At 40.6% G+C, this 27,780-nt stretch overlaps 4 protein-coding genes and 1 pseudogene across 4 annotated transcripts; 1 reads left to right on the forward strand and 4 right to left on the reverse strand.

Annotated features, from left to right (window-relative positions):
• Positions 1-2,274: 2,274 nt before the first annotated feature.
• On the reverse strand, positions 2,275-4,366 carry LOC115683316 (UPF0481 protein At3g47200-like). The gene is made up of 2 exons (XM_030607793.2): positions 4,355-4,366; positions 2,275-3,875 (listed from the first exon to the last, which is right to left on the reverse strand). Exons 1-2 carry the CDS (start codon positions 4,364-4,366, stop codon positions 2,379-2,381), a joined length of 1,509 nt encoding a protein of 502 aa, XP_030463653.2. The 3' UTR covers positions 2,275-2,378.
• A 1,601-nt stretch (positions 4,367-5,967) lies between these two features.
• LOC115683275 (LRR receptor kinase BAK1-like) lies at positions 5,968-7,995 on the reverse strand (annotated as a pseudogene).
• A 6,334-nt stretch (positions 7,996-14,329) lies between these two features.
• LOC115683274 (UPF0481 protein At3g47200-like) lies at positions 14,330-16,064 on the reverse strand. Its single transcript, XM_030607743.2, has one exon. The coding sequence runs from the start codon at positions 15,870-15,872 to the stop codon at positions 14,511-14,513; it is 1,362 nt and encodes a 453-aa protein (XP_030463603.2). The 5' UTR covers positions 15,873-16,064; the 3' UTR covers positions 14,330-14,510.
• A 3,420-nt stretch (positions 16,065-19,484) lies between these two features.
• On the forward strand, positions 19,485-20,672 carry LOC115683277 (BRASSINOSTEROID INSENSITIVE 1-associated receptor kinase 1-like). Its single transcript, XM_030607748.2, has one exon. It carries the CDS (start codon positions 19,485-19,487, stop codon positions 20,670-20,672), a length of 1,188 nt encoding a protein of 395 aa, XP_030463608.2.
• A 2,110-nt stretch (positions 20,673-22,782) lies between these two features.
• LOC115683315 (somatic embryogenesis receptor kinase 1-like) lies at positions 22,783-27,199 on the reverse strand. Its single transcript, XM_030607791.2, has 3 exons — positions 27,002-27,199; positions 25,453-25,508; positions 22,783-23,866 (listed from the first exon to the last, which is right to left on the reverse strand). Exons 1-3 carry the CDS (start codon positions 27,197-27,199, stop codon positions 22,921-22,923), a joined length of 1,200 nt encoding a protein of 399 aa, XP_030463651.1. The 3' UTR covers positions 22,783-22,920.
• Positions 27,200-27,780: the final 581 nt, after the last annotated feature.

Below are 27,780 nucleotides of genomic sequence, written 5' to 3' on the forward strand. Positions count from 1 at the left end.
GGCCATTTACAAAGGCATGATGGGGGCATTTTTGGATTTTTCTGTTTTCTTTCTTCTTCTTTGTTCGTTGTTCCTCCTTCTGCATCTTCACGAACCACTTCCGGCGCATGATCTCACTCGACATCATGAAGTCACCGATGAGCCTTTATACTGGCATCATCGGCAACCGCTCATCTATCCATGATTGGATGGACGTTGTTGCTGTTCTCTCTTCTCACTTGCGGGAATGGCCACGTTGTCTCTGAGCTCTCAAGCATAGCCGTGGCCGATCACAAACGCAACAGGGTCAAGGGTGACTTCATGATGTCAACAAACAAGACAACTGGGAAAATTAACTGCAATCTCCATTTTTTTTTTTTTGGTCGAACCGATCTTCAATTTAATCGGACTAAATTATGTTACAGTCGTCATTCATTGACATCAAATGCTCTCCAACTACATATCATCATTCATTTAAATAGCTATCATGGCTTTACCTAAGGGAAGTTTATCACCATGGCATGTGGCACATGGACAATGGAAGAGTCCTTACAAATGGAATATGAGTTTAAATATAGCCCATCTTCGCTTTTTTTTTTTTAGGGTTGATATCACGAAAAACCCAAAACTTGTTCACTTGTGACAAATTTACCTCAAATAAATTTTTTGATCACAAAAAACCCCAAACTGGTGCATCTGTGACAATTTTACCTCCGTTAGTTTCCGTTAAAATTAACTATCAAATTTCTAAGTTGAATGACACGTGATAATTGACGGATGTACCAATTTGGGGTTTTACCTTCCATTTATCACAAGTATATCAGTTTATGGTTTTTCGTGATATTAATCTAATTTAAAGGAGGGTAATTTTGTCACAAATGGACCAGTTTGAGGAGTTTAGGATAAAATTGTTACAGACATATCAGTTTGGAGTTTTTGTGGTATTAAACCATTTCTTTTATGAAGCCACTAAAGAATGATCACGTGGAAGGCCCATTTTTTGAAAGTTCAATGGGATAAATCGCTGTCAAGGGCATGAGTTAAGCTTGTTAACGAGGTGATAAAGTATAAAAAATTATAGTCTGCTCTCCCGAAATGCTTATTAATCATAGGATCCTTAATGAGGTTGATCTAATTTAATTTCAATAGCTCTTGAACCAATATCTGTTCTGTCCTGAAGGATTTGTCGGGGAGTGTCTTCATTTGTCGAGATTCTGCCCAATTTGACCAGCATCGAGGACACCACAAGCGAGCCCGAGAGAGGCCGTGCCCCTCTCCGACCACTTCGGCGGTGAAGGTTGGCCCTCGCCGCAGATCTGCGGCGAGGGCCGTGGCCTCGCTTGTTTCTCTTTGCTTCTATCTCTAGTCTCTACAGGTGGGTCGGGGGATTGGTGGCAGTTGCAGTAGGCCCCCCGGGACGTTCACCGGACCGTTGCCAGTGGCTGGGCGCCCAGCCACCTTCTCCCGCCTCGGTCCCTTCCCGTGTGCACACCCTCTCATTTCTTGTTTCTGATTTTAATTTGCTTTTTTTTCGCTCTATTTATTTATTTTAAATATAGAATGAGTTGAAGGAGCATTGTATATGGAATAAATAAGGCGACAAAAAAAAAATAGTTTAAGGACTCAATTGGCTAAAAACAAGTTGAGGAACTAGGCCGAATATATTGCAAAATTTTAACGACCATAGATCTCTTCATCCCTTTTTTGGAAGGTAAAAAATTCTTAACGACGATTATGAAAGAGAAAAATCTATGTCTAAGGTTGACAAAAATTTCTGCTTGACCCCATGAATGGATTAACTTCACTAGAAGTCAAGCGCTAAACTTTGGTGCAATTTGCAATTAAATGAATGAAATTATGTCATTTATGTTTTAATTAGAATTGTACGTTTATATCTATACTAGATGTTTAGGCGAACTCCTCTTTTACCTCTGTCACCGTGTCACTTATAGATTTCCTTCTGCCTCAAAAAATGAAAGGGCTTTAGGGTCCACTAAGTTCAAATCTTATATCTTGATGACTTAACATTAACACTGACACTTATCGTCTGATTAACAAAGGATTATAGAAAGCTAATGCGTAGTTCTCCCACGTTTATACCAATACATTGCAGTAATTACTCAAATTATGCTATTCATACCAGAAGCTACATGCTTACTTTGCTTGGCAATGTAACATAAGTTGATGAACTGCAACTAATTCTAGTCTTATGAACTCAAAAATTGGGGGCAGCATTTCATTCATTGAAAGTCATAATTCAGTCTCACCCCTCAATCATCATGTTCCAAATGAATATATAGGACAATCATTACTAATGATATTGAAATCATGAAGGAGGTCGGAAACATGCACAAATGACCAACACCAATGAGCAGCAGATGTAGATCGTACATTAAACGTCACTTAGGAGGTCGGTAATAAGCAATCACAGCAAATATAGACTGAATTGCCGACAGAGCAAGAAGAATGACTGCAGCTACAGCTGATATGAAAGACCACCGCGTTTTGAAGTAGGTGTTCTTGAAGCTGGCCAAATGTACTCGCCAGTCCTTCTCGCAATATGTGTTCACATCCTGGAACACCTGGCATAAATAGTTCTTGCGGATGTCGAACACAACATCTTTCCCGATGTTGCTGAAGAAATGGACAATTTTCTCATCTGTCCCGAAGTATCTCTCGATGATCTTGCGATTGCACAGGAACTCGGCATCTGCCGGTGTGTTAAGGAGGCAAGCCATGAAAGTGGCGTAAGTTGTGACATGCTTGGGGGAGTCCCTGTGGCACTGCTCAAATGCAATGAAATTGAGAATCAGAGAACTCAAGAAGTCATCAAATTTTAGTACCGGAATTTCTAGGACACCGTTGCTGAATTTGACGTCTATGAAGCTTTCACAATGGGTCGGCTTGAACTTAATGCCTGCCTGGTCAAGCTTATTCGCAGGCTGGATCAGACGATGGGATTTATTTTGGTTTTGCTTTGTTGTTGGAGAATCCAGGATGAAAGTCGAACGGAGGAAATTAAGCAGATGTTCTCCGTCCTGATTGGAGTACTTCTTCAAGACATGGTCAGGTCTTTGAAGCATGCGGTTGAAGAAACTCAGGGCAAGATCTGATAGAGAAGGATAGCTCTCATTTGAGGAACCCAGCGTCAGATCGAACAGACTTTTAAGAACGAACCATGGAATCTGGTTCTCGAGTTTGGCGAGATCCCGCATAAGGAAAGGCAACACCCAAGGCTCGGTCAATAAGGGGTCATGCCTTTCATCGGTGTGACTTGACAATTTCCGGGAGTACTTGCAGAACAGCTCAATGATGAAGCAACCATCAAGTACCATCATCTGGACGAGCTCATCGCTGTTGAAAGCTAAGACCTCGGAATAACACTTTCTTATCTCCTCCTCCATTGGTTTTAAAGCCTCGGCAAAGTGCTGTAGCTTCTCCACACTTTGGTGCCTTCGATTGAGCAGATCGATGGAGAATCGCCGCTTGTGCTCTTGAATCTTTTCAAACTGTGGGTTTCTGTGGTGGTAGGGGCCGATCGGGACCGTGTTAGGCCGGTAAGCCATCTGATTGATCTCGGACAGACTTTGAGGCACTCTAAAGATGCAAAAACCGATCCTGTCTGCTGATCCTCGGCTCCTACCATCGGTCGATTCAATATCGACCACATAATGAGAAGAACTACTGCTCATGGCGGTTTGGTTGCGGCGAGAATCCAAATCTCTGGGCAGTGGTGTTTGCTGAAGATTTTTCTGCAATTGGCACCTCGCAGATGGTCTGATTTTTGTGCTCTTCGTAGATGTAAGAAATGAAAGAGAGGTGATGCCGGAAATCACCAGGAAATTGGCGTCACTCTTTGTTGCTTCTGCCAAAGCACTAGCTGTCTTGACTTGACTCTATTAATAATTGATGGTGGGATCGTCTAGCTCTTAGTTTTACTGAGAAAAAGGGAAATGAGAAAACCAAAAACAGCGGGCGGTGAAGACGGTCGGCATGTAAGAGAGTTTTTTATTGACTAGGTCAGTGCCACTTGAGTTTTTTTTTAACAAAGTGCCACTTGAATTTATTTATTGACTTAAATGAACTTCTGGACGTGAGCAGTTCTTAAAAGGCTCTATCTGGACTTCGGGATGTTCAAAGTAAGAGAGTACCAAACCTTCCCCAGCAAAAAAAACTCACAGGGGAGAACAAAGTGCCACTTGAATTTATTTATTGACTCAAATGAACTTCGCCGAAGTAGCATTGGCTTATCTAACCAATAATCTGCAAGGTCAAGAGTCTTTTTCTTTTGGGATTCCCCGTGGTTGTTGCGTTGCACTTTCCACCTTGCAATCATTCCATGAAAAGTTTAGAAGCTAGCAGCAGGGAACCTTACCCAAAAAGTCATAAATGTATTTTACGGTTATCAATTCAGTCCTAAATTTTGTAATTTAATCAATGTAACTATAAACCTTTTAATAATTTTTCAATGTGGTCCATCCGAGTCAATGCTGGCCGTTCTACATGTTACACCGACAATCTGACTTGTACAACTCCACTCAAAATGACGTCATTTTGAGTATTTTTTAACTTTGTTGGGGCTAACTGTACAGCCTAGAAGAGGCGAATAGGTTGTTTCAGAAAATTTTGATAATTTTACGGAAATTGGCAACCACTATGAAAATCATGTCAAATGGATGTTTCAAATAATGTAAACTGATTGTGTGATACAGTACATGAAAGTGAGAGACAAGAGCACACAAAGATATATAGTGGTTCGGCTTTATAACAAAGCTTACATCCACTGTCCACACTAATAGACACAACTCGGACTGGATTACACTAGTAATCTGCTAGACAAATTACAAACAGCAAGTGATTTGACAAAGATTGATTAATGGAATTGACCATTAATGTTTGATTTGTGATTGTGAATTAAATGAGTATGTCAGACATGTATAAAACTATGTTGAAATAAAATGTCATAATTTGATACATATATTATATCTTGGGTTTGGATTATGAGTTTTTGGTATTGCTTTATATATGTGCTTAATGGATGCTCAATCTACTTAGAAAAATTTATACTAGTTAATTACTAGGTTATGGTTCCTCATACCATTTGTCTTAAATGTTATTTAGGTTCTTCGTTTAGCGGCAAGTAAGGCAAGAGCTCCATCAATGGAGAACTTTAGGTAGTAAAAGTTTTTGGTATGAGCTGTACAAGACTGAAATAAGTTTGCTGGATTTATTTGTTAGTTTAGTGATGTACATATTCTTATTGATGGATTATAAAAACTCTTATATTATAATAAACTTGCTGGTTTATTTTATGCACACACAAACCAACAATAATTTGTGTTTAAAGTTACGTCTTTTGAGTGGAAAGACGGCCGTGTCATCCCCTATTTTTTGTTAGAGTCGGGGTGTGACATATAAGATAATGGATTGTGCAAGATTAATGATTTTCTTATCAGTAATGATTGATTCCGTGGTACGTTTTTATTTAACTATCTATAGTGCAGTACCTATACCTTTGCTTATGGATACACAAGTCTCTACTCTCTGTCTATTGGAGTCATAGTAACTTCCAATGAAATGGCCTCTTTCTCTTTCTCTTAACTAGGCTCAAATGGACAAATGTGTGTAACCAAAGGCCCACCTGATAAAATCGTTAGCCATTATGCACGTGCATCTCAAGGGCACACTTTCATGGCATCACACAATTTCATTTTGGTTCGTATTAGCATATCATAATCATTTGACAATCGCTGATATTAAGAGATTGGATTCCGTATCTTAAATCGAGATGTTGCATCAAATAAATGAGTGATTGCAAACTGAACAAATCGGTTAGAGCGACTCTAATATGCCCATAGATTTGTTCGTCATATCAACACGCACACACTACATATACAACATCCAAGGTTCTATTCAAGCAACTATCCTACCAAAGTAACATCAATCAACCAAAAAGCAAAAGAAACGAATTGTCGCATCCAAAAGGAGTTAGCACAACTAGTAGCACATTACCAGATACTCCTTAACAAGTATATACACCGCGTTAAGTTAGCTTATTGACAGTACTAGCCCTCAAACAGCAGTTTTCATCCCATAAAACCACTGACATTCACGCCACTTCCTCCACAGCGACACTGCTTCTACGTACAACAACCATGTCTCGCGCGAAACAATCACTCGGGTGTTCACCTGGAATCTCCTGCTAATTGCTTGATTGCACTGTACAACTTCCGCCGTGCACGCCCATTTCTTTTGAGATCTTTGAGGTCTGCATCTCTCATGTAGCATATGTTTGTGTTTTTGGTTACGAAGAAATTATGTCAAGTGGTTCACTGTCATTAAAATGACTGGTGATCTCTTACATTCTCAAGTAACGACTGATGACAGCAACGCATTGAAACGATTCTAGAGAGAACTAAGTGTGAATTTCTCGACTAGTGCATTACTATTACAAATTTATAACGCTAAGGCTGCTCAGTTGCAGGACAAAGACATAATCACCTCGGTCCTGATATCTCCAGTGGATCAAGATGAGATGCAGAGTTAGTGAAGGTGCTACGAGATTGAGAACCAGTTTGCCAGATATCAACTACTATCTCCTCTTTTTCGTTTGCCCGTCTTTCATCTAAGCAGCTTCATTTGAGAGTTCGGACTACCTCCCACATCGTGGGTCGTTCTGTTGGTGAAGATTGGATGCACGAGAAAGCCAGTTTGACTCCTTTCTTAGCCTCATTCTCATCATATTCTCCCCTCAAGCTCGGATCAACCAGACCTCCAAACTCGTCATGTTCCAAAAGATATTTCACCCACGCAAATTCGTTGATTCCTTTTTTGGCTCGATCCAACAAAAGATCAAGAGGCTTGAAACCAGAGATGAGCTCTAGGAGCACCATCCCGAATGCAAAGACATCATTCTTTGCCGAGAGTTCCCCTCGCCTCACATACTCCGGAGGCATGTATCCATATGTACCACATAGTCGTAAGGTACTGCATAATTCTGCTGATCTTTCCAGAGCTGATAAGGCCCTCTCATGGTTGTTCTCTACTTCAGCCGTCAGGTGTGGTGCCCCGGCGCTGTTCGACTTCTGGAACTGGTGGTTCCAACCTTTATGATTCATGAATTTCGCCGAGCCGAAGTCCCCAATGAGAGGTTCAAAGTTCTCATCCAACAAGATGTTTGAAGTCTTTATGTCGCGATGAATTATCTGAAGACTGCAACCCTCGTGAAGATACAAGAGCCCTCTCGCTACTCCTGAGGCAATCTGCATCCGGGTGGGCCAATCGAGAGGGGGCTGCGATGCTGGGCGCTCCCCCAAATGGGAAGCCACATTTCCATTGACGGCCAATTGATATACCAGCAAGTACTCTCCTAGTTCTGCTGTTGCCTTCGAATCGCAAAAGCCGAGCATCTGGATCACATTCTGGTGCCTGGCCATATCCCCAACCTGCACTTCGGCATGGCCAAACGGGCGTGCACATCTTTTTATCGCCACCCGAGATCCATCAGGCAAACGTCCCCTGTAGACCTTACCAGATCCACATAGGCCCAGAACATTCTCTTCCCTGAAATTGCCTGTCGCAGCTTTGAGTTCATGGGGAGTAAATTTTCGAAGCTTTACCTGAGGCCGAAGTAATCGGAGATCCAAGTCGTCGGAGGATTCCTCCTGCCTCCGAGAAGAAACCCCGACGGCAGGGGCAGTGAACTTAAGAGAACCGCCTTCAGTGACTCTGCCCGGGGCTGTGATAGCTCTGGTGAAGCTCCTGCCGATCGGCACGCAACCGGCGGTGGACGACGGCGAGGCAGGCGGCGAAAGCTGAGCGGAAGCGTTGTCATCCTCGGAGAGATCAGGGGTGGAAAGATTGAAAACCATCTTTCTCTGATGCTTTCTAATTCAGACTTCAGATTCAAGCTCTGAAAGTGTGATGGCTTGATCTTAATGGAGCACAAGCCCCCGGTTTGACTTCATATTGGGTTGTCTCTTGGGTAAACAACACCCAGGAAGGTGCCAGGAAGTTTCTCAGGATTATTTTATAAACAGTCGAATCAAAATACCTTCTTAATCTAACTTGTAATGGGACTCAGCATGAGGACTGATGGGGTTATATCCGAACTGAATCAAAATAATTACATAAATAATAGAAAAATTGATAAACAAATTTATTCAGGTTTATTTCAGAATAGGGTTACGTTCTGTAAAGTGATTCAATTATGATATTTAGGTTTTACAATCACAACCACTTGTTATAATGACCTCTCATACGAGTACAATATATAAAATTTAAAATGGATCCAAAGCCCAAGCCTATCCGAATCCCTTTAAACCCACAACAAACGGATCAGCTTAAAACATAAGCCAAAAAACGGATATTGTTTCGAGGGCGCTGGCCCCACCCGCTCACTGGCGGGCGGGACCGCCATCCGCTCACCGGGGAGCGGAACCCCCGCCCGCTGTCTAGTCAGCGGGACCCCCGAACCCCCGCATTTCGTGCGCAGGAATCATATATCGTCGGATCATACTTCGATTTTCTTAAGCTCATGTAGGCGTGTCTGGTATGAGAAACAAGAGTCCCCGAAGTATTCGCCAACTCCAACAAGGACAAACTCATTTCCTAGGTTAATTCATTTAAAAAAACATACATCTTGACTCAAGATTGACTATTATATTATGTATACTAAACAACGGAATAGATTTTGGGTAAGTGTTTAATAGGGCGCACTTGTTGAGCTACCTACTTCCAACTTGCAATAATTCTTAATGTATCAATTTTGTGTGTTAATCTTAGCCTTTCAACATGACTCGGATTAATAAAGGAACGGGATTTTTAATTGGACAAGTGAACATGTTCTGGATATAGAGATAAAGATTAGCACACCACATTAATTGATAAATGACTTTGCGAGTTTTAATCGATGTTCAAATATGGTTTTCTAATTTTAAGTAGTTAACATTTACGGTCTCTCGCGTAACTTTGTCTATAATTACTCAATCATGCGAACTATATTAATAGGATATCTACTCCAATGTGATTCATGCTCTGTTTCTTTCCCTGGCCAAAAGAAAACATGCCCTATTCTTTCCCATGAAATGACTATTTTATTTTCTTATTTCATGTTACAAAGGGCGGCAATTAGATCCACCTCAACATGGCTCCACACTAAATACCCAAATTGTGGGTCCTATTCGAAACGGTTGGCTCTTTTGAAGTGGTCAAAAGTGGTGGGCTTTAAGCTAAAATAAAGACCGAGTTATACCAATACGAGTTATAAAGCTCCACAAAAGGGGAAGAAAGAAGAAGAAAAGAAAGAAAGGGAGTGAAGAAAAAAGGGAAAAAAAAAAAAAGGAAAAAGAGTGCACGCCTCGAACACCTTGTCAAGTCGGATTAATTTTGTTTTACAACCATTAGTCCTTTGTTCATCTAATTTGAGTATTTTTTGGCATTAGAACATAAATTTAAATTTATGTGAATTTGAATAGCGGGGTCCAATTTTAAAGTTGTTCAGCTATGATATTATATAAAAATGATAGTTCATTATGGAATTGTGAGGTCTAACGAAAATTTACTTGGAGTACGGTTTATTCGAAACAAATTTTTAAAGTTAACCGCACAAACTCCTGGGTAGTAGACAGCTTTGAATAAACTTGCTCCTGTGTTGTAGACAGCTTTGAATAACCACTTAGGGCTTGCTAGTGTGTAGGAGTCATTTTGTCGGCAATTAGGTTACGTTTGATAGGCGGCCTCGCGGGGCCTCGCTGGGCCGGCGACCTCCGCCGGCCTCGGATGCGGGCGGAGGAAGAAAAGAAAAAAAAGAAAAGGAAAAGAAAAAGAAAAAAAACAGAAAACAAAAATTATGAACCGCAACCGAAACCGCCCGGAACCGTCGGTTCATACTTGCCACGAACCGGAACGTCGGTTCGAACCATGGCCATGACTAGCGTGTAGGAGTCATTTTGTCGGCAATTAGGTTACGTTTGATAGCCGGATTTGAATCCAAATAGGATAACAAATTATTTTATCGGTGTTTGGTGACATTCTCCAGATTGGATATAAAATTTTAAAAATAATTAAAAAAATTCATATATTTTTTCTTAACGGAGTGATAAAGTGATAAATCAGATGTTGCTTCTTGGCACTGCCTAAGGACCACCACCAATATTAACATCATCGTCACTTCCGACCACCGCACGATTGCCTTCACCTCCGACCACACAGGTCATCACCTCCGGGCAGCAATCGTGTTCCGATGAGTGAGTGAAAAAGGGTCTAAAGACGATCATCGTGCCGAGTTTGCATAGATCATCATTTCCACCCCAGTCGCATACGCTCTTCACATTGAGAACCTTTCATGCATGACTTATGAGCGGGCTGTTTTCCTACTGATTGACAAAGAACGACCAGCACAACATCAGCTTCCTAGTGACCACACTCTCAAGCATGGAGTCCCACTCACTGTGCATTAAGAATGCTATAATGGCACCGTCGTGTAGAACCTCCTTGTGCGGGCCATCCCATGACGCACACCTTCTCCACTGTCGCCTCTCTTAGCCGCTTTCTTTGGCAATGGAGTTCGGCCATACGAAGTGCCTTTTGTTGTTCATGAGGCCGTCCCAAAATTACGTGAACTCGTATCGATTGAGAGACATCATGCTCTCTAGGTCGACTTCCCAGAGATGTGCTCAAGAGGGTTTGAGTCTGAGGAGCAAAGTCAAAGATGAGATTTTCAAAAAAATTTAAAGATTTTCAAATGAGAAGGATTTTCAAATATTTTCAATATTATCTTAGGTTGCATGTTTTCAAAGTTTTTTTTCAAATTCCAAATTTTATCTTAGGTTACACCAAACATATAATAGGATATTTTTACAATCCAGGGATATGTGGAGGATTTCAAATCCCCATTTATCCTATCATATCATAATCCGAATCTAAAAGACCATACGCAGCCTTAAGGTTTGCTTATTAGTTAAGGTAGTGTTTTCCTAATTTTAATATTGTCTCTCATTTAATTGATAGGATTAGAGCTTGTCTTCTTAAGATAGCTTTGTTAAGGCTTCCTAGGTAAGTGGTCTTATCTCTTCTCCAAAATTTGTGACGTATTTGAAAGTGATAGGGATTATATTTATCATGAGTATGGATGACATGGCATGACCAGAAATTTATGAAATGGGAAAAAGTGATGTTAAGAGCATAATTATTGAATAAGTCCAAATTGGGCATTACCTTTTTTATTGTTTTGAAATAGCATGGCAAAGCATTTTTGGAAGTGATTGTGAATCGAATTGTTGTGAATTGATTTGAAAAATGCTTTATGAAAGAGATCGGAATATGGTATGTGTACTAATTTGTGATACTAATTTATGAAAGGCATTCTGTTGTGAAAAGATGCAGATTTTGATTTGTGAAATGTATTCTTCTTTAGGATATGAATTCATGATTAGTTTTGTGGATTATTGGAAGATGATGATTTGATGCTCATTGTCGCTATGAACCCAATGAGAGGTTTGGTTTCTAGGTATACATACTAGTTAAGGACTAAGTACTATACGATAATGCAAACCACTTCTAAAATCTTGTACTATTAATATACGTTAGTCAATGACTAAGTACTGCATGATGATGAGAATCTTTCATAAGCCACCTCGAGAACCTTGTGGTCAAGGACCAAGTGCTATATGGTGATGTGAGTCCGTGGAGCCACCTCTAGAGGCTTATACTATTGGTATGTACTTCTCAAGGGCTAAGTTCTACATAATGGCATGAGTCCCTTGAGAACCACCTCTAGTTCCTTGAGTTGGATATTGAGCATACGAAATTAGTCAATTGAATAGACCATTGAGGTTTGGTTTGATAGAGATTAGCCTACAGGTTTGACCACTAATGTTTGATTTGTAATTGTGGATTGAAAGAGTATTTCCATATTTAACTCTTCACGTTGGCTTTATTTACTGTTCATTATGTCAGTATACGTCAATAATCTCTATTGAAAAATTTATAGCTTGTTTTTTATATTGTACATAAATTATATACTGGATTTGAGATTACTGAATTTCTAGTATTACTTTATAAATATGCATAGTGGATTCTCGATATGCTTAAAAGAGATATGTACTATTCATTGAGCTATGGTTGCTCACCCCATTCATTCCAATTTTCTTTCAGGTTTATCAATGTTGACACTTAAATATTTGCTATCCTATTTAGTTATTTACTGCATAAAAATTATGGATCGACCCTGATTACTAAACAAAAATATTATTTACATTAAGGATCCATATTAAATTTCTGTGCATTTTAGGACTAACACATGCCACTCTCACATGCCGCGTAGCGAGTACATGCCTTCGTCACATGAAAATCACATGGTCTCTAGCGCACACTAGAATCTCTCTTAAGAGTGGTTAGCTGCGATTTAAGCTTGGTGAAAAGATATGAGTAAGATAGCAAAATTCATACGTGAAGATCAAGTTTGAAAGTTACGGTTGATTAAGATTAAAAAGATAAACATTGACCAACCAATTTGAACAAAGATAGAGATTGATCGGATTAGGAAAGACCAAATCTGATCGGGAGTGGATTTTTGGGCTGAAGGTTTATCTGGCCGAGGCAATTTTTTAAAAAAAGAAGGAAAGATCAATATGGATTTCGCTAGTTTGGGAAAGAAAGTCAAGTGGAGATTTGTATGAGCAACCACCAAACAGACTTGAAAATTGGAGAAATCTTAATAGTGGGGTGGTGTGAATCAATCAGTGCAGTGGATTACCGGACCTCGAGGAGTCCAAGTTTGAAAAGAGCTATAAGAGGAAAATTCCTAACTAAGCTCATGAAAACAGAAATCTATATAACGTAGGGGGGGGCGGTCAATGGTTTGATTCGGTTTGCATTTTTTGAAAACCCGAACCGTTTGGGTGTGCATTAGCTTTGAACCGAACTACGATTGAACCAAATATAACCCAAACTGAAGACCCAGCTCGGCTCGGCCCGATTTGATTCGGTTTTTCGGTTTTCTTTTTTGCAATATTAAGAAGAGGTTTAGTGAAAAATTAGAGATTGTGTGGATTGTAATATTAAGAAGATGGGCTATTTTCAGTTTGGATTGATTAACCTAACCAAAATTTAAAAGAAAAACAATAATTTTTTCATTTCCCAAACCGAAACCAAAAATTTCGGTTTGGCTCGGTTCAGTTCTAACACCCCCCAATGGTTGACATTATCTTCACTAGAAGCCAAGCACCAAACTTTGGTTCAATTGTAATTAAATCATTGGAAAATTCCAAAAAAGGGTCCGAAGTGAAGTCATTTTCTCAAATAAGGGCCCGAAGTGGACCATATCTCAAATAAGGGCCTGAAGTGGATCTTGTCTCAAATAAGGGTATGACGTTGCCATATCAATCTCAAATAAGGACATAATCTCATCGGCCAAAGGATATTTTCGTCTTTTACTTTTTTGAATTTTTTTCTTTTTTTCTTTTTCTATTTTTTCCTTTTCCTTATCTTTTTTTTTCCCTCTCTTTCCTTCACAGGCCATCGATGGGGCCAGCGGAGGTCGCCGGCCCCAAGTTGAGGCCGCCTTCGCCCAAGCAGGCGAGGGTTGCCCTTGCTAGTGTCGGCAAGGGCGACCCTTGCCTAAGGCCAGTGGCCAAGCGCGGTGATGGCTGGGAGGGGAGAAGAGAAAAGGAAAAAGAAAAAAGAAAAAGGAAAAGAAAAAGAAAGTAAAACAAAAAAACAAAAAAATATACTTAGAATTTTTTTACTAAAATACCTCTTCTTTGACGACGGAATAATCACCAGTCGCCCAAAGGTCATTAATTGAGACGATTTGGCCACTTCAGGTCATTATTTGAGATGATTTGGCCACTTCAGACCCTTCTTTGAGATAATGTCCATTTCAGGTCCTTATTTAAGAAAATGACTCCACTTCGGGTCCTTTTGAAATTTTCCCTTAAATCACTGTAATTTTGCCTGTTGTTTTTTTTATTAGAATTGTACTTTATATCTATACCGGATGTACTAAACTTTTATTGCGCAGTTCACCTTCAAAATGTTTCGGTGAACTCCTCTTTTACCTCTGTCACCTTGTCACTTTTATATTTCCTTCTGCCTAAAATAATTAAAGGGCTTTATAGGTCAAAGAAGTTCAAATGTTATATCTTGATGACTTAGCATTGGCACGGATATACTTTTTGTTTGATTGACAAAGGATTATAGAAAGCTAATGCAGAGTTTTCCCAAGTTTATGCGAATACATTGTAGTAATTACTCAAATTCTGCTATTCATTCCAGAAACTACATGCTTCCTTTGCCTGGTGATGTAAAAGTAAGTCATTGAGCTGCAACTCATTCTAGTCTCATGAACTCTAAGAATTATAAGTAGTATGTATTCATTGGAAGCCAAAACTCAGTTTCACCCCTTAAACACCTTGTACAAAATGAATATACAGGGTTAACATTACTAATGATTGAATCATGAAGGAGGTCGGAAATATGGACTAGTGACCAACAACTATGAGCAGCAGATGTAGATCATACATTAAACTTCACTGATGATTGGGACTGGAAGGATTGGGACTGGACTGAGGTTGGTAATAAGTACGTACTGCAAAGAAAGACTGAATTGCCGCGAGAGCAAGAAGTAGGAATGCTGCTACAGCTGAAATGAGAGACCACCGGCTGTTGAAGTAGGTGTTCTTGAAGCTGGCCCAATGCACTCGCCAGTCCTTCTCGTTATACGTGTTCACATCCTGGAACACCTGGCATAAATAGTTTTTGTGGATGTCGAACACAACATCTTTCCCGATGTTGCTGAAGAAATGGGCAATTTTCTCATCCGTCCCAAAATATCTCTCGATGATCTTGCGGTCGCACAGTAACCCAGCATCTGCCGGTGTGTTAAGGAGGCAAGCCATGAAAGTGGCATAAGCTGTGACATGCTTGGAGGAGGCCCGGTGGCACTGCTCAAATGCGACGAAATTGAGGAACAGACAACTCAAAAAGTCATCGAATTTAAGTACTGGAATTTCCAGGACACCGTTGCTGAATTTGATGTCCATGAAGCTTGCACAATGGGTCGGCTTGAACTTAATGCCTGCCTGGTGGAGCTTATTCGCGGGCTGGATCAGGCGAAGGAATTTATTTGGTTTTTGTTTTGTTTCTGGAGAATCTGGGTTGTTAGTCAAACGGAGGAAATTAAGCAGATGTTCTCCTTCCCAATCGGAGTACTTCTTCAAGTCATTATCTGGTCTTTGAACCATGCGGTTGAAGAAACTCAAGGCGAGATCGGACAGAGAAGGATGGCTCTCATTCCAAGACCCCAACGTCAGATCGAACAAATGTTGAAGAACGAACCAAGGAATCTGGTTCTCAAGTTTGGCGAGATCCCGCATGAGGAAAGGCAACACCCATGGCTCGGTCAGTAAGGGGTCATGCCCCGGATCGGTGTGGCCTGCCAATTTACGGTAGTACTTGCAGAACAGCTCGATGATGAAGGAACCATCAAGTACCATCATCTCGATGAGCTCATCACTTTTGAAAGCTAAGGCCTCGGAATAGCACTTTCTTATCTTCTCCTCCGTTGGTTTTAAAGCCTCGGCAAAGTGCTTTAGCTTGTCCCTTTTTTGCTTTGTTCGATTGAGCAGATCGATGGAGAATCGCTGCTTGTGCTCTTGAATTTTTTGAAACTGTGGCTTTCCATGGTGGTAGGGGCCGATCGGGACCGTGTTCGGCTGGTACGCCATCTGATTGATCTCGGACAGGCTTTGGGGCACTCTAAAGATGCAGAAACCTATCCCGTCGACTGATCCTGCGCTGCTGCCATCGGTCATTTCGACATTGACCACATGATGAGAAGAACTACCGCTCCTGGCAGTTTGGCTGCGGCGAGAATCTGCCTTTCTGGGCATCGTGTTTTTGTTGTTCTGTTAATTTGGTGAAGATTTTTCTGGGATTTGTGCCTCACACTGTAAAATATGAAGAGAGGTGATGCCTCAGATTACCAGGAAATTGCCATGGCTCTTCTTCGTTGCTGCCAAACGACTTGCTGTCTTGACTTGACTCTATCAATAATTGATGGTTGGGTCGTCCTGGTTTTAGTGTTGATCAGAAAAAGGGAAATAAGAAAAGCAAAAAGAGCGGCCAATGGAGATGACCGGGATATAAGTATTGACCAGGTCAATAATTGACTAAAATGAACTTCACTGAAGTAGCATCATCGGCTTACTGGACCAATCTTCTATGAGGTCGAGGGAGTCCTTTCCTTTGGGTCCACCGTGGTTGTCGTGTTGCATTTTCCACCTTTCAATTCTAGGAAAAATTTTGAAGCTGGCAGGTCATTAGATAAGCACATGTGCTATGCACGTCTCAAAAGATTGGCAGAGAATGATATTACAGAACGATGTCACAAAATGGAAGAGGAAATGAAGATAATAAAATTTAGGGCAAGGAGCGTAGAAGGCTAGAATCCGAACTTTTTATTGAAGGTTAAAGATGGTGGTGATGCGGTTTGCAGATGTAGCATTCGCGTGCACTGCTGCTCCTGGAATGGTCTCCAGGGAAGGAGGGGAAGAGGAGTAAGGAGTCTAATTAACTCTGCTTCCAGTCCGACTAGTACAGCTACTAATATCGTGCCCAAACACTAGATTTTCGAGCATTTTAACCACCTCAGACATCTCGGCAAGGACAGATGAACCGCAAGCCAAACACAACGATAACATTCTGACCAGTTCCTCTGCTCCTTCTACATAGTTGTGAGAGCAAATCGGGATCGATCACTCTCGCCAACTCATTCTCCTTCATGCATCTGCTAACCCAATCTCTCAGCGTGAGATCTCGGTCATTTTGTAGTAGATCAAGATTGAAGGTTCGCTGTCCAGAGATGAGCACCAGAAGCATGTTCCGGTAGCCGAAAACATCATTCGGTGCACTTTCCTACGTGGAGGTACACCAGGGCAATAAACCTGTTCTGAGACCGACAATGGCGTTGACATGAACATCTTCATAGCGGCGATAGGTTATCCACAGTCAGAATCTAAAGAATCTTCTCCTCAGCCAGAGGACAAGAATCCCATGAGGTGCTTCCGCGTGTGCCATTCAATAGTCCCATCCCCCGCGTTTCTCTCATGCATGATCATGGCCAAGACAAAATTTCCAATCACGGCATCCAAATTGTTACACAAATGTCACGATGCACGATCTTGGCCTTACCTTGATCGTGTAGGTGCGCAATCCCTTTTGCTGCTCCCAATGCTCTGCACTGGCTGTTGAAAATATATCTCGAGTTTGAGTCCGTGAACGAAACCCGACTCGAAATTATTTGTGTGGAGGTCTGAATACGTTAAATTGGATATTTCCTGATATGAAATTAGAATCAGCAAAGAAAACAGGGGAAACGAAATATACGAAATTAGCTCTCCTAATATGTGTTGGAGTTCGGCCACTGAAAAGTCTTATATTGGAAAGTCCACGGACATGCATGGAGTTTATATATATATGTTTCCTGTTGAAGTTGGACTTCTTGTCCTGAAGCGCCTTTTCGTGAGTGCTTGTGTGCCGTGGGCATTGTTGATGCGTGCAGAGCTGGTCTTTGTGTCGCCCATGTCCAGTGAAGAGAAGTCTTGAAGCGCCGCGGTTGACGTGAAGACGTTCGTGAGTGCTTGGCGGTGGGCGTTTCCGAAGTTCCGGTAGAGAGGAACTTTTGGGGAGTGTTGCGTCGTCTTCCATGGGGATTAGAGAAACCGATCATCCAAGTCGGATCAACAATCACATAAACCTGCAAAAGCCCCTCGGGCATAGCATGTTGGGATGCACATAAACCTGCTTGAAACTTCCATTTCTCTTTGGAACTTCTTATCAACACGTTGTGAGAGTTTCCTTGCTCTTTTTACCGCCACTAGAGAGCCATCGGCCAAGCGTCCCAAGTAAACCATGCCTAATCCACCTTTTCCCAAGACATTGCCGGCACTAAAATTGTGCATTGCGACTTGAAGTTCCGGTAGAGAGGAACTTTTGGGGAGTGTTGCGTCGTCTTCCATGGAGATTAGAGAAACCGAAGCTCCGGAAACTGAACGCCGTCTTTTACAGATTCAATTCCTCTATAAGATAATCGATCATCCAAGTTTGATGATTTTCTTCTTTGTTGTCATTGATTCTGAGGTACCTCTTCATTTCAGTATCTGAAGAGCAAGAGCTTTGCTTGTGCATACACAAGTCTCTACTCTATGTCTATCAGAGTCGAAGTTACTCCCATTGTAATGATCTCTTTCTCACGACTAGGCCCCAATTTAGTTCATGTGAATAAAATGACAAGAAAATGCGCGAATTGGGGGAAATTATGTCAATGGTGGGGCTATCCTAGCATTCCAAAGTCCGTTAGCAGGTTCCGCAAGAGAGAGAGATTCCATTTGCCTCGAGGTTTGGCTATCTTCATGAATGAGGACGAGAGATTTTTTTGCCTCAGTTTCGCTATCTTCATAAATTCTTCCTCAAGTGTAGAACCATGGAAGTGGGCCACCACGATCATCGAGCTTTGGAAGTGGACCACCGATCAACCATCGGCGTGGGGCAATCTTAACATTCCAAAGTCCATTTGCAGCTTCCGCAAGAGAGATATTCCATTTGTCTCGAAGTTTCGCTAATTCTTCCTCAAGTATACTGTTAGAGAATAACGTTAGTATTAGGAGCCTAGCAGAACCATGGGAGTGGACCACCAATCAAGCACATAGCACGCAACAAAAAGCTCAATAGATTGCAAGGAAGAAAGTCCGAGCCCATCAATATATCTAATGGACCAAACTTTACTCAAAAGCTTATATTAATGAATTATGTGCTAACTAAATTATATCGATTACTCCACGACATATCAATTCTCCGATGTGAGACTTTTCTCAACATACCAGTAGACTTTATTTTGAGTGTTTGCAAAAATTCCACTTCTAGATTCAATTTTTTTATTCTAGTATAAAACTGGTCGATCTTTCAATTTCCAAGTAACCATAATGAACTAACAGGATAACCATGCTTCAGTCATTATCAGGAAAAAACCAAGAAATGATCCCGTTCGTCGTCGGTTTGACTTTCTTCAAAGCTAGGAATCTCATTGGAAGCTTCGAGGAAATATCTTGGTGACCAGTCCATTGTGACGGCCAAGAAAAGTGCGTATATAAACATGGAGAACAAAAAGCCGAACAGCATTCTACTAAGTCCCCAAAGTTCCATACGAAAGACCTACCTGTGCCATATCACCTTCTAATTTGCAACCCTTCAACATAGAATCTCCTCCAACAGCGAGACAGTATATGTCTAACTCCAAATTCTTCTCTCGTCCTCTGTTGGTGTTGTTGAGTTAGCCATAGACTTGATCTTGAGCCTTTGGGGATTAATGAAGTTTCCCAAACATCATTTGTTTCGGTTCCCCTTGTGATGCAAAAGGTGACTTGAGTTTTCTGGTTAGGCAATAAGCGCGGAAAGGTCAGATTTGTGGTGGATTGAGAAGAAGAGCTTGACAAATTCTAGTAGAGATGGTATTCAATTTGCGCACGTTCAGTCTCTCCAGTCCCAGTATAGAAGTTGGTTCAACAGCTCGCTTTAGGGAACTGCTGAGGAGGTTCTCTGTGTATGAACTTCGAGTTGCAACGGGAAACTTTAGCCCCAACAGCATGTTGGGTGAAGGCGCGTTTGGACCGGTTTACAGAGGATGCTTGGCCGATGGTTCTATAGTTGCGATAAAACGAATGAGGGAACTTTCTGAACATTCACTGAAACAGTTTTGGACTGAAGTGGAAGTGGCAGGGATTGCTCCACACCCAAATTTGTTGAGCCTGGTTGGGTTTTGCGATACGGAGCAAGAGCGCTTGTTAGTCTATCCATTTATGGTTAATAAAAGTCTAAACTTCCACTTAGGACGGCGAGTCATCCATCCGATTGATTGGTCGATCCGGATGAGAATAGCTTTAGGAGTTGCGAGGGGGCTAGCGCACTTGCATGATCAATGTCATCCAAGCATCATCCACCGTGACGTGAGTTGTTCAAACACATTATTGAATGAGGAATTCGAGCCAGTTTTAGGAGACTTGGGCCTGACCAGAATCATGCATGAGACGGATATTGTGGTGGGAAACGTGGAATGGTCCATGGACTGCAGACCTGTCAAATGGTCCATCGACCGCAGACCTGTCGAATGGTCCCCTAGACACAGGCGTTGTATATCCCCACAACGCTACCATGATACTTACGTCAACAGCGCTGTGCGTGCACATACAGGGTATGTCGCTCCGGAGTACTTAACTACGGGCAAGTGTACGTGGAGGGTTGATGTATATGCATATGGGTATATACTTCTCGAGCTCATCACAGGAAAGCAGCTTTCTGATAATGGAATTGGAGGTCTTCACCCAGTTGATTTGATGAGTGAATTAGTGGAAGACAACAGCTTGGAAACAATCATCGATTCCAAATTGCAGGGAAGCTACTCAAAGGATGAAGCAGAGTGCGTTCTCCAATTGGCATTGCTCTGTGTATGCATGAACCCGGCAAAGCGACCAAAAATGTCCGATGTGGTCAGCACGCTTGAGAACTCATGTCATGATAAGAGGATTCCCGGTGAAGTTGATTCTCAGTTGGATTTTGATTGGAATCTGTGCGAGACCAAGTGTAGCACTCCCTACTACTCCATTCTGCCTTCTCCATCTTCATCAGAGACTGCTTAACGTCATCTCTCTTGCTTTTGCTGTAAAATTTAGCTTCCAGATTTCAATTATCGTTCCCCTTATACGTTCATCAGGTTCTTGGAACTTCTAAGTCCCCAGATCACGTTTATCTGAGTCATCATGCCTGTTGCCTCCATTACTCGCATTGTGTGCTTAAAATCTTTGTTATCGCACTTCTGCTCGTAGAGAAGATATTCTTTGACTTTACATATTTTTCTGGACTGTACTTGGAACTTCACTTGGAATATTCCTCAGCAGTGCTAATACGTGTGATAGGATCTTTGATGAGGCAAAATGAACTCTAATCATGCTCGCTCAGGCAAAAAACTATTCCTACTGATCTAGAAATGATTTCTCCTAATCATGGAGTCTATCATCATTTGGTCATGAATAAAGGAGTTTCGATATTGGAGGAGACAAAAACAGTACGGGTGCTTGAGCAATTTCCAGATTGTGGGGACTGAACTGAAACCTAGCTTGCCAACGCTATAGCAATACTAGCTTCAATTCAATCATTGGATGATAGGAGGCAACCTTCATTGTTCAGGCCATGGATGAAGGTATGGTGTGAAGTAATTAATAATCATAGTTGATCCACAACTTATTGGCTTAAATTTTTTATTGAAGATAATGAGTCAAACTAAATATCTTGACAACCTTAGACTTCGACTCTCTATTGGTGATCTCCCCTACGAAGGTATTGGTCTCTGTTGTGTCGACTCAACAAGCGATATCATAGCATTGGTGGCCCACTCCCTCTATGTATCAGTGCCCGGTAAATATCCAAAATTATATATATATATATATATATATATATATATATATATATATATCAAATGTGACTACCTAATCAAAATAGCTTATGGTGTCCCCTGGCTTCTTGTTAAGCTTGGCTAGGCCAACGTGATCGATGTGGAGTCTAAATATCTAAAGGAAGAAAAATCTCGAATGTGACTCCCTAATCTAGGTGACAGATGGTGTCCCCCAGCTTCTCACCAAGCTTGGCTAGGTTAAGTCGATTGAGGTGGAGTTTGAATATGTCAATGAAGGAGAATCTCGAATCTGACTCTTCAATCGAGGTGGAAAATGGTGTCCCCAGCCTCCCCCAAGCTTGGTTGGGTAAAGGCAATTGAGGTGGAGTCTGAAGGGTTAATGTTGTCCTCACCGACATCTTGCCAAACTTGGCCTAGCCAAAGTGGAGAGTCTCGAATCGAGATAATGTTAGTGCAGAAGAATACTTGGTAAGAGAAAGCTGGCCTAATGCAAGTGGCTCATACGTGAGGGGAGATTCGTTAAAGTGCACATGTGAGGGTGTTAGACGAAAGAAGTCCCACGTCGAGAATGTTGTATAATGTGGAGTAATTAATATATCCTAATTGACCCATAAATCATTGATTTAAGCTTTTAAATAAAAATGGGTTCAACTAGATATGTTATAGGGTCAGACTTGGGCTCTTCATTGGCAAAGAATCTGCACTTCCATTTCTTCTTAATGGAACTACATCGTCCAAGACCGGAAAATCTGTTAGCTGTTCCTGTTTCTCAAATTCGGATTGGACAGTTGACTAATCTGATTTTCAGAGACCGCAGAAACTGAAGGTCTGGAAATTGAACACCATCTCCCCACGACCCAATGACAAAACTAATCACTCGCCTTTCTTTTTCCTCTTGTTTCCTTGTTTTAGATCTGGATAAGTTGATACAGATGAAGATCGAAGGTGTATTATTATGTGCAAAGTCAGTGCAATAAATTTTCTACACCGGCAGCCATTCTAAGGTCAATAGTACATGTTGCGGGAAATAATGTAGTCACTACGTCACCATTTTGAATTTTGCAGCTTCCTTGGCTCTTATTGGTAAGTTACAACGCAAATATTACGCTTGCTAGTAATGAATGATATAATGTAGACACTGGTCACAACCCGACTCCTACAAATATAAGTGAATGACTCTAACGTCTGCTTATGTCTTTGAATGACTCTAAGCTGCTCGAGCTACTAAAGACTCTGGTCCTGAATCGTATTAGCTGCTATTTTAGCTATTTCAGCATCTCTACATGTGACTTTTGTTTGTATCTTTGGTTACGGACAAATTATACCAAGTGGTTCGCTGTCATTGAAATGACTGATGATGTTTAAAATTCTCAATTAATGACAGTGATGACAACAACACATTGAAGAAACAAAATCAAGAGAAAACTGAAGCGCGACTCTCTCGACCAGTGCATGACTATAATAAATTTAAAATGCTAAGTCTGCTCGCTTGCAGGACAAAGACAACATCTCGGTCCTGACAGCTCCTCTGGATCAAGATGTGATGCAGAGTCAGTGACGGTGCCGCAAGGTTGAGAACTAGTTTGCCTGATATCAACTGCTAGCCCCTCTTTTTCACTCTCCCATCTTTCATCTAAGCAGCTTCCTTTGAGAATTCGGACGACCTCTGACATCGTGGGTCGTTTTGTTGGTGGAGATTGGATGCAGAAGAGAGCCAGTTTAACTAATTTCTTAGCCTCATTCTCATCATAGTCTCCCCTCAAGCTCGGATCAATCAGACCTCCCAACTCGTTATGTTCCAGACGATATTTCACCCACTCGAATTCATTGATTCCTTTTCTGGCACGATCCGACAAAAGATCAAGAACCTTGAAACCAGAGACGAGCTCGAGGAGCACCATTCCGAATGCGAAGACATCATTCTTTGCCGATAATTCCCCTCGCATCACGTACTCCGGAGGCATGTATCCATAAGTACCACATAATCGAAAGGTACTGCATAATTCTGCTGATCTTTCCAGAGCCCAAAAAGACCTCTCATGGTTGTTCACTGCTTCAGTTTCAGCCATTTGGTGGGGTGCCCCAGCGCTTTTCAACTTCTGGAGCTGCTGGTTCCAATCTTCATGAATCATGAATTTTGCCAAGCCGAAGTCCGCAATGAGAGGTTTGAAGTTCTCGTCCAACAAAATGTTTGAAGGCTTAATGTCACAGTGAATTATCTGAAGACTGCAACCCTCGTGAAGATACGAGAGCCCTCTAGCTACTCCTAAGGCAATGTGCATCCGGGTAGGCCAATTGAGAGGGGGCTGCAATGCAGGGCGCTCCCGCAAATGGGAAGCCAAATTTCCATTGACGGCCAATGGATATACCAGCAGGTATTCTCTTCGTTCTCTTCTTACTTTTCTTTTCTTGAAGGGTTTTCTTGAAGATACTTCCTATGCCCCTGCTTCGAAGTCATATCGGGTTGTTTCTAGGTAACCCCCTGGAAGGTACCTGGTTGCTGGTGGACCTTTTAGGCTAGGAAGTATCTTGGAACTTTTCTTTCTCCTCTATCCTGTAAGAAGTCAATCAAAATACTGTTGTGCTAAGCTTCATATGGGTCCACTGGGAGTGAGACCCAGCACGAAACAAAATCATTTCCCGAAATGATTCATTTGAAAATGACACAAATCGACCCCAAGATTGATTATTAAAATTTTCATATTAAATAATGTGACAGTATCACACCCCAAAATCAAAAGAATCGGGAATGACACGGTTATTCGTTCTTCCACGCAAAGGACGTAGCATTAACTAAAAACCAACAACCTATTATCAAAATATATATCTCCGTCCACAAACATATATTTGATAAATCAACGGGTTTGTTATAAAATCATAATTTCTATAATCGATCAAAAAAATATGTACAACTCCAACCAACAACTAAATCCAGTAACCTCAACTCAGTCAATTACAACTAAGTTTGTACAAAAAATATAACTCCCAAAAGTACTCGTCAATAGCGCTCCCCCACTATCATCCACTAGCCGAAAACCTGAAAAACATTAAAGACAAATGGAATGAGCAATGGCTCAGTGAGTAAGACATCTCTTCTAAATAGATCAAGCAATTACTATGCATATATATAGAAAGCAATACCAAAAACTCATACTTCAAACTGAAAATATAATATTAATATCAAATCAAATGAGTTATTTCATTTCAATAAAGCTTTATATAAATCATAAAAACAAATAAGAAATACTCATTTAATCCACCGCCATAATTCAAACATTAATAGGCAAGTCCATAAATCAATCTCAAATCACACATCAATGATTAATTTTATGCTCAATATCCAACTCAAGGCTTTAAAGGTGGCTCTCTCAATACTCGCGTCGCCATGTAGCACTTAGCCCTTGATCAACAAATATCAATGATACAAGGCCCTAGAAGTGGCTCACACGAGACATACATCATCGTGTAGCACTTAACCCTGACTAATCCCTATCACAATTGATTTCACAAACCAAAACATAGCCTTTCATAAATCAATTATTTCCATAAAACCAATGAATCCATATCATAAATCACTTTTATAAACCAAATCAAATCACATTTCATAACTCAATTTATCAAATAGAATGCATTTCATAAAGTATTTCACAAATCAATACATATAACATTTCATAAACCATACTCAAAGTCAAGAGCTTTTCATAATTCTTTCACAAAAAAGTTTCGCAAACCCAAAATTTATAATCTTTCTTAACTCCATTCATCAAACAAAATATATATTTCACAAGACATTCTTTACACCATTTCGGAATTCATTTCATAAACAAGTAACATTTTGAAATGTTTTTCATAAAACGTTTCTTAATTCACAAATAACCGAAAAGTAATAAATGCCTGAACCAAATTTTATGCAACAAACATACTCTTTCAAAACTCATAATATATCAAATTTCTACGGCTTTCAAGATATGAGTTTACAAATTCATAGAATATATATTATAACTCACCTGAGAATGTCTACAACCAAATAACAAAAATTACTCAAACCGTTGAACTTGCAATCCTATTAAATAAGCGAGAAATAAAGTTAAAGTCAAGTAAAACGCTACCTTAACTACAAATTAGCTAAATCAAGCTTACTAGCTAACGAAACAACTCCTACGCGCTAACCAAAACTCTCATCCGAAGCAGATATTCAAGGTTATCTGCAACGCGAAGCTTTACAACTTCGCCCTGACTAAACCGTTAGTTCAAATCGACTCAACTAAACTACGGATGATCACTATGGGTCGACAAAAGACCTCAAGAATGGCCAACCGCGGCGAAAAACCACTAACGCAAAGAACGACCACTCGCATGACAAAACATAACTAAGACAAAAATTAAAAAGATAAATCCCTAACATCTTCCCTGGAGACTTGAAGCTCTTCTAGAGAGAAGCTTCCTGATGGAACTACGTTGTTCACAACCGTAGAAACTAAAGGTTTGGAATTTGAACATCTCTCGACGTCCTGATGACAGAACTAATCGCTTACCTTTCTTTTTCTTCTTGTTTTCTTGTTTTAGCTCCGGATAAAAGTTGATATATTTGAAGATTGACGGTGTATTATTATGTCTAAAAATACGCCTGCAGCCATTCTAAGGACAGTAGGAACTGTCGCTAGAGGTGGTAAATGGGTCATGAACCCATATATTAACCCATATTTAATGATTGTAGGTTAATGGGTTGGCTTTAGTTTTAAAAGTAGACTTAGATGGGTTATTAATGGGTTGCCTATTAACTTAATGGGTATTAAATGGGTCACAAATGGGTTACCCAACAAGCTAAAGTGAATAATAAACATGTAATTTTCAAATTTTTTTAAATTTCCTGATTTTTTTAATTATTTTCTTTTTCTTTTTTTCTTTTCCTTCTTCCTCCGCTAGGGCCGACCACAAGCGAGGCATGAGCTTGTCGATCTAGCGAGGTCTGGCCTCGGCCTCGCTAACCTCTGGCGCTAGGCTCGAAGCTAGCCAGATCGGCAAGCTCATCCCTCGCCTATGGTCGGCTGCCAGTAAGAAAAAAGAAAAAAAAAAAAAGCAAAAAGGAAAATAAAAAAAGAAAAATAATCAAATATGATTTTTTTAAAATTAAAAAATATATATTAAAATATTTAAAAAACATTGTCATTTTCCTAAAAACATTTTCCAGAAATGTCGTATTTGGCCCAATTTTTATGAACAAATATATAAAAATTGTCTACTATATTTGTATTGCATGAAAATATTTTAGCAATACAATTTTTTAAAATAATTAGTAGAAATAAGCTTTCCTAGATTTAGCTAAATGAGTTGGGTCGGGTTAAGTATGGGTCGAGAAATTTGCCTTGCGATAAATGCGTCATAAACGAGTTAAATAAGTCAATTTATGTCGGATCATTTATGTCCTGATCCAAACCCGATCCGACCCGCCCGTTTAACAAGTGTACCTATCGTTGGAATTAATGTAGTCACAACGTCATCATTTGAATTTGTAGCTACCGAGACTCTGATTGGTAAGATACGATGCAAATTTACACTTGAAAGTAACAAATGATATAATTCAGTCACTATATCAAGATAGTACCATATCTGTTTCCTTATAGAGTTCACCACCTTAATTAATGAGAACTTGGAGTTTCCATGCCGTTCACCTGTTATCATTTGTTCAGGGCCCCCCATTCGGTGTTGGCGATCATTGTAGTCCACTTGAAGTAGAATTAGCCCGAGGTCCATTGCATCTACACAAAACCAAATGCCACTGAGTAGTGGGGTCCTGAGCAAAGCCTCGACCAAATCTTGGAAATCGTAATGCCGCAATGCCTCTCAAACTCCTAGCCATTACTATAGTGCAGTAATGCTTGCTACGAAGGAAAAAGATAAACGCAAACCAGAGCCCCTTCTGTTATGACAGCGCGTACATTAAATTTTCAGCGGACAATAAATTTTCAGTCATTCTCCTGGAAACCTTACTTAGATTCATGTGATCTGTGATGCAGGGTCTGTCCCGTATGGGATTGCGCCAGTGTTGGGTCTGTTGACATCAACTTTTCCAAAACCAAAAAATTCGCTTTGCACTTATTCTAAGTTTGTTCTTTGATTTGATATCGTTTAGGACTTACATAAGATCAACTACATTGAGTCAACATCTTTGAATTCAACTTAGGGCGTGAATGAAAACCATTCTTTTCTCCAGCCCAATTTCTAGCCTTCTCTGGACGAGTTTCTGAGCAGAAAACAATGTTTGGTAACGACACAAAATTTATATACCCGGAGTAGAAATTCGTTTGATAAGTTATTCTTAAATTTTTATTCCC

The sequence above is a fragment of the Syzygium oleosum genome, unplaced genomic scaffold (genome assembly GCF_021117445.2).
Source record: "Syzygium oleosum isolate NSW1041296 unplaced genomic scaffold, Sole_v2.1 Sole_v2.10, whole genome shotgun sequence".
Lineage (NCBI taxonomy): Eukaryota > Viridiplantae > Streptophyta > Magnoliopsida > Myrtales > Myrtaceae > Syzygium > Syzygium oleosum.